General features: G+C 44.0%; 1 protein-coding gene across 1 annotated transcript; it reads left to right on the forward strand.

The window, feature by feature from the left end:
- The first annotated feature begins 1,070 nt into the window (after positions 1-1,070).
- Positions 1,071-5,531, forward strand: slitrk5b (SLIT and NTRK-like family, member 5b). Its single transcript, XM_088353123.1, has 2 exons — positions 1,071-1,263; positions 1,614-5,531. The coding sequence occupies exon 2, from the start codon at positions 1,651-1,653 to the stop codon at positions 4,249-4,251; it is 2,601 nt and encodes an 866-aa protein (XP_088209249.1). The 5' UTR covers positions 1,071-1,263; positions 1,614-1,650; the 3' UTR covers positions 4,252-5,531.
- Positions 5,532-6,543: the final 1,012 nt, after the last annotated feature.

Below are 6,543 nucleotides of genomic sequence, written 5' to 3' on the forward strand. Positions count from 1 at the left end.
CTAAATATTTTGATTAAATCCCTTGAGTACCATATTTAATATAAGAACATTTTTTATTTTATTTTTTAATGAGCACACAACACCCACTGTGTGTTTTCCTATTGCTCACTCACGATAGTGTTAATTAAACAGCTCCTTTTCTATGTGGGTATATGGCGTAAAACTGAAAAACATCTGCGCCGAATACATGACTGTCCATGTTTGAGGCTCTGCAAATTTGACAAACAAAAATAGGACAAATGAATAATTCACACCACAAAAGCCGGGAGTGAAAGACCAGGTAAAACATCCAAATGAGGCCAATGAGTCATTCCCTCTCCGTGGCTCATTTACTAGCATTTAAAGCAACTCAACACACACACACATAAAATAAAGGTATAAAACTCTTCGCCACTGTGCGCCATTAGTTCTAATTTCCGAGATTGATGCTAGGGCAACTGATCAATAGACCCTTGGTGAGTCCCACTGTGCTCATATATTATGTAGCAAGTGACGTGATTATTAAAGCACTTCTGTTCCCTCCTGAGCTTTTTAGAGCAACTGTCAGCAGGAAGAGACAGTTTTTTCCCCCTCCTAGAAAGTGACGGCGATTCAAAAAGAAAGCCCACTGAACTCCGACCCGGGTTGGGGCAAGTGCCGACAAAGTGTCAGGTATATCTTTTCTTTTTTTCCCTGGCCCTGGCAGAGTCTTCGGTGTCCAATAGCATCAGTCCTTTTTCATGTGGATCTGTCGAATAATGTTAAACCCCCAAAAATGATTGCCAAATTAGGCAAAACAAAGATATCTCACGTGACATCCTGGAGGAGGTTTTACTTTTAGGATGAAAAATGCCATAAGTGCAATTCAAACAAACCATTTGAGCGTCTTTTCGGCGCTGCGCTCTGCTGAATTATTGATCATTTGAGAGATCTTTCAGAAGGTAGGTCAGTTTATTTTTCCCGCCTCGTCTCAGCTCAAGTGAGCCGATTCTTTCTGCGTGAAATGAAATGACTTGACATCTTCCCGACCACCGGGTAAGGGAGAGGAAGAGAGTGAGAAAGAGGGAGAGATGGAGAGAGAACAGGGAACTTTGTTATCAGGCGCAGCAGCATCTCCGCCTGCACAGTGAGGCAGAGGAGCGACGTTTATGGTCGATCAGCGCTTCGCGCTTTTTCCCCGTCCTCTCTGGGATGCTGCGGGAAAGCAGCGGATAAATCCCTGTTAGGATTTCCTGACGGATGAGGGATGCCTTGACATTGCCAGTTTCAACCTATGGGAGCAAGGTAGGTAAAATCTATATCAAAGTAGAAGCTTCTCAAAATTGGGGTGTAAGCCAACCACATGTATTGTTTTCAGGCGCAGGCTAAATATAATTGGATGTGATTGTGTTGTTGCTTTGACCTTGATTTTTTTGTTGTTATTTACATGGCTTGAGGGAGTCCTCACTGCTCTCTTCCGCTTGCTCTCCCACGTTCTCCCTCTCTCTGCTTCTTTTCGAGCCATTTTAAATCAGCAATCGCGCGACCAGAAGTTACCCCTGGGTAGCAACAAACTGAGCTTTGATACAGCTGGTTGCGTGAAAGTTTCCCACCCGCTCTGCGCTCCATGATCGTTTCTTTTTTTTTTCCTCCAGATGACATTGAGGATACTTTAGCAGGACTCAGAGGAAAATGCGTCTCTGGACGGCTTGCGTTCTTCTGAGCGCTGCCCGCGTTTTTACGACGGGGATGTCGGACGAAGGGATGTGCGCAGTGCCGTGCACGTGCGAGGAAAGAGAAGGAGTGCTTACGGCCAGCTGCGAAAATCGGGCTATCAGGAGCCTTTCGGAAATCAAGCCGCTCAACTACCCTCAGTATCATCTGCTGCTCACTGGTAATTTTTTAAGGAAGCTTGCCGCCAACGACTTTGTCGATTATCGGGGGCTCACTATATTACACCTGGGAAATAACGAGATATCAGAGGTAGAAGCCGGAGCGTTTAATGGGCTTCAAGGATTAAAACGATTGCATCTGAACAATAACAAAATTGATGCCCTGAAGGAGGAGTTGTTCTGGGGCCTTGAGAGTTTGGAGTATCTGCAGCTTGATTATAATTACATCACTCAAGTGGCCCCCAACGCTCTCGGCACACTTCGGCACCTGGAGGTGTTGATTCTAAATGACAACTTGATATCTTCTCTCCCCGTGAGCCTCTTCCAGCATGTCCCCCTGACTCATCTGGATTTGAGGGGCAACCAGCTGAAAGTCCTCCCCTACTCAGGTCTGCTGGAGCACATGAACAGTGTGGTAGAGCTGCAGTTAGAGGAGAACCCATGGAACTGCTCCTGTGACCTGATCGCCCTCAAGGCCTGGTTGGAAAGCATTTCCTATACGGCATTGGTGGGAGACGTGGTCTGCGAGTTTCCCTTCCGCCTTCACGGTAGGGATCTGGATGAGGTCTCCAAGCAGGAGCTGTGCCCAAGGAGAGCCATCGCTGAATATGAGATGCCGCCACAGCTGCATCTGAGCACAGATGGCGGCTACAGGAGTACGCCGGCCCTGGCAACAGCTTCTCTCACCTCGTCTGGCGTCGCAAGGTCCTCGTCTAGACCCACCAAAGGACCTCGGCAGTCAGGTAAATTAAAATCGAGGCCCACTGCTCGTCTCTCTGCGAACAAACCCCAGAACTATGGGCAGATTGTCTCTTATCAAACCAAATCCCCCGTGCCTTTGGACTGCCCGTCGGCCTGCACTTGCAACCTCCAGATTTCAGATCTTGGCCTCAATGTGAACTGCCAGGAGCGGAAGATCGAGCACATTTCAGATTTAGAACCAAAACCTTATAATCCCAAAAAAATGTACCTCACTGGGAATTATATTCCTATGGTACGGAGAACAGATTTCATCGAGGCTACCGGACTGGATTTGCTTCACTTGGGCAACAACCGGATTGCTCAAATTCACGACAAAGCTTTTGCCGATTTGATGTACCTCAGGAGACTCTACCTTAACGGGAATTTGATCGACCGTCTTACGGCTGATATCTTCTACGGGCTTGGGAGTCTTCAGTTCCTATATTTAGAATACAACGTCATAAAGGAAGTTGCCTCGGACACATTCCAGCACGTCCCTAAACTCCAGCTCCTATTTTTGAACAACAACCTTTTAAAAACATTGCCAGTGGGAGCGTTTCATGGTCTCACCTTGGCTCGCCTAAATCTTCGCAGCAACCACCTGCGCTACCTACCGGTGAGCGGAGTCTTGGACCAGCTGACTGCGCTGGTGCAGGTGGATTTATACGAGAACCCCTGGGATTGCTCGTGCAGCATCCTCGACTTGAAGACGTGGCTGGAGCAGCTCAGCACAGGCACCGTCCTTAACAACGTCATTTGTGGCTCACCCAAGAGGCTCGCCGGGGAGGACATGCGATACATCAAGGCAGCTAATTTCTGCCCTAATAACTCTGTCGTACAGGCGTCGATGATCCCCCCCTCTGAGGAATCCTTCCCCGGAAGCACCATCACCATAGAAACATCGCTGGACTCCGACGAGCAGTACAGTAACATCCCTTTATCCGTTATGATCCTTGCCCTCCTGCTCATGTTCATCACATCAGTGTTCGTAGCTGCGGGACTATTTGTAACAATGAGAAAGCGACACCTCAAGAGTCAAAACGAGCAGAACAACTCCATGAACGCTTGCATCAGTTCCCTCAACATGGAATATGGCCTGTACAAAAAGGGATCTGTTCCGAAGGTCAGGACCTCGGCGGGTCACGTGTATGAGTACATCCCACCCGCTTCGGAGCAAACGAGCAAAACCACAGGTCCACCTACTGCCGACAGCAAATCCTCCAAGGGATTTCGCGATTTTGACGAGTTGAGCGGTGCCTTCCTGTGCAACTCAGACGAAGAAGCTGCAAGTAATGCGATGGGGTCGGAATACAGTACCACTGCTTCGGAGCCTCTCAGTAAGCCCACCGGCATGAAACAGGATGATCCGGCATACTGCAGAGAAGTCTTCAATCCAGAGCAGAAGACTCGCTACAGCCATACATTACCTTGCAGGCACTCGGCGGCACGTCCCACCTCTCAGTGTGCGTCAGACCTTGAGGACAGGCCTCAATACACACATCCGGAAAGAGTACAACAGACTATAGTGTACTGCACCACGCCGAGTACTGTTTACGTGGAGCCAAACCGAAGTGAGTATTGGGAACTGAAGGCCAAGCTTCACATCGATCCAGATTATCTTGAAGTACTTGAAAAAAGAACAACGTTTACACAGTTTTAAGTGATAAACATGCAGAATCGGGGGCTTTGTAGTTCAACACAAAGTAAAAAAAAAAAAAAGACTGATCTTTGAATATGGGCTGCCGCATGCATTGGTGTAATGCTCAAGCCTTGCAGCATTGACTTCTGTTTGTACCTGACATGCTCTGATTGTCAGCAAATCCAATCAGAAATATGTCTACTTGCTTTGAAAAAACTCTAAAATTCGGACCATATGGATATGATTTGCACGTGACTGATATTTGAAACTGAACGTCATTCCAAGATGTCATCTTGTGTCCATCTTTTACTGGACAACATAACAGTAAAACACGCTATTGTCATTTTCTTTTAGATTTTTTCAATTTTAAATACAAAATAATCAAGGATTGATTTCATTTGGAAAGGTGGGTCCCAGGTCAAGCATACACAAGGACTTTGTCCATTTTGCTCATATGGGCTACCACTACAGGCCAAAGGTTCTTTCAGTGTAAGACAGAGTATCCCTCAGTGAACAAAAAATTGCTGGGGCCGCCTCTACTTTTATCACACACCAAAATAATTCATGACCATGCACCTCCATAATGTTGTTTATATTACTGTCACGGACCCACGGTATGAGATTATAGTCCTGTTAAAAATGCTTTCCTACTCGGATTTTCTGCAGCTTATTATGTGTGATTTTTTTTCACTTGGAATATTCAAATCAAGTTGTTCATCCTGAACTTTGCAGATTTTTTTTTTATTTTTTTAAAGCTTTATTTCTCTTCGACTGTAAAATAAGTCAAATGTGACCAAATTCACGCAGAACAGGTTACAACCTGGGATGCACACAAAAAAACATATTTTGCTCAGTGCCATGTTTGTGGAGTATTTTGAGGCAGGATATTGTTTTTTCCTTCGTAGGAGTCGATCCAACTACATTTGCTCTACAATTGTATGGTTTCCCAAGAATACTAACAGTATTCTGGTTATTTTCTGTTTTTCTGAGGGAGGGTCCATTTTGCAACGTGCTGTCTATTAGAAATGACATCTGACTTTCTTTTTATAACAACCAATTATGGCTCTGCTTTAGAAAAACCTTTTAGAACGTGAATGGTTGTTACCTGATTCCTGGGTAATTTTGCTTTTATTTTCTGCGAACAGCAAGTAGAAAAATGGCCACCCCCTCAAATGTCGTTTTTAGGATTTTCTTTATTCTTACAAACATCCTTAGCGATATTGTAAATCACGTTTTTCTTCTTCTGTATGTTCATTTGGTCCAGGCATATAGGTTATCAAAATAAAGACTGAAAAATATAAGCAGCTGTTTTATTTACTAAATATCCCGGGCATAAATGAGCTATGGACATTGGCTGTAGAAAGTCACAAATGCAAAAAACTTTTTACACAAAAAGGGTATTCCATGAGCTGATTGTAAATCTCTTACAAAGGCAAACATAAAAATTATCCCGCAGTTGAATAGAGAACTGCCCTACTGAAGAAAGCCTCATCACCATTGAGAGAAGGTTTGCTCAAGCCCCTCTACCTTTGCCTGAGTGGATCAACTGTACTGTTTTAACAGGGATGAAAGAAAGAGTTTGCCTGATGGTATCTTATCTTTTGGCTTTATGGCTGTCTTTGCACTTCATTTACGAATGTGTCCCCGAGAGCATGTTAGAGTTGTTTACCCCTGACCAAAAATTAAATTTAAACAGATTTTTTTTTCCTTTGTAGATCTTAAAATCAGAAATGAATTATTTCGGCATTCCACACGTTGCCGGAAAGTCTCCATTTGGTCAAAACTTAGTGATATAAATGTCAAAAAGTTCTGTCTCTTATTGGTTATTTTGCGTCAGGGTTTGTTTAAAATCAAAACAGTGATGTAAGAGGAAGCCAAAGAAGGTGTTTTTTCTCCCAATTATGTATTTTTGTCAGCAACTATGAATGCTCTTATACAAGGCATGTGTTTGAGTGGTAGCCTGATCTTTTCAAACTCTACTTTTAATAATTTCAACCTGGTAATAACATAATAACAACATAGAAACAACATGATAAATTGTTGTTTTAGAAATGTATATAAGGGGGAGCCTTTCGTGCTAATTAGTAACAAAAAATTAGCTCTCAGCTTAAAAATGGTTGGTGACCTAACAAAAAGCTAAACATAATTGTAATGACACTGTCAAAATATGTGTTTCTCCTCCGTGAGGGTCGTGATCCAAAGTGGGTCGCGGACCTTTTCTTTGGCAAAATAATGCTGAGAAGAACAGTAGCTTGATCTCTTCTACCTGTTCAGTTTATCGGCGCATTTGAAAGGACCACATCTCATTATATA

This window comes from Urocampus carinirostris, chromosome 14 (assembly GCF_059441175.1).
Source record: "Urocampus carinirostris isolate Australia breed hairy pipefish chromosome 14, RoL_Ucar_1.0, whole genome shotgun sequence".
NCBI lineage: Eukaryota > Metazoa > Chordata > Actinopteri > Syngnathiformes > Syngnathidae > Urocampus > Urocampus carinirostris.

Bases quoted from the DNA above. Each gene is read 5' to 3' on its own strand.
- slitrk5b (XM_088353123.1), top strand. From the start codon at position 1,651: ATGCGTCTCTGGACGGCTTGCGTTCTTCTGAGCGCTGCCCGCGTTTTT.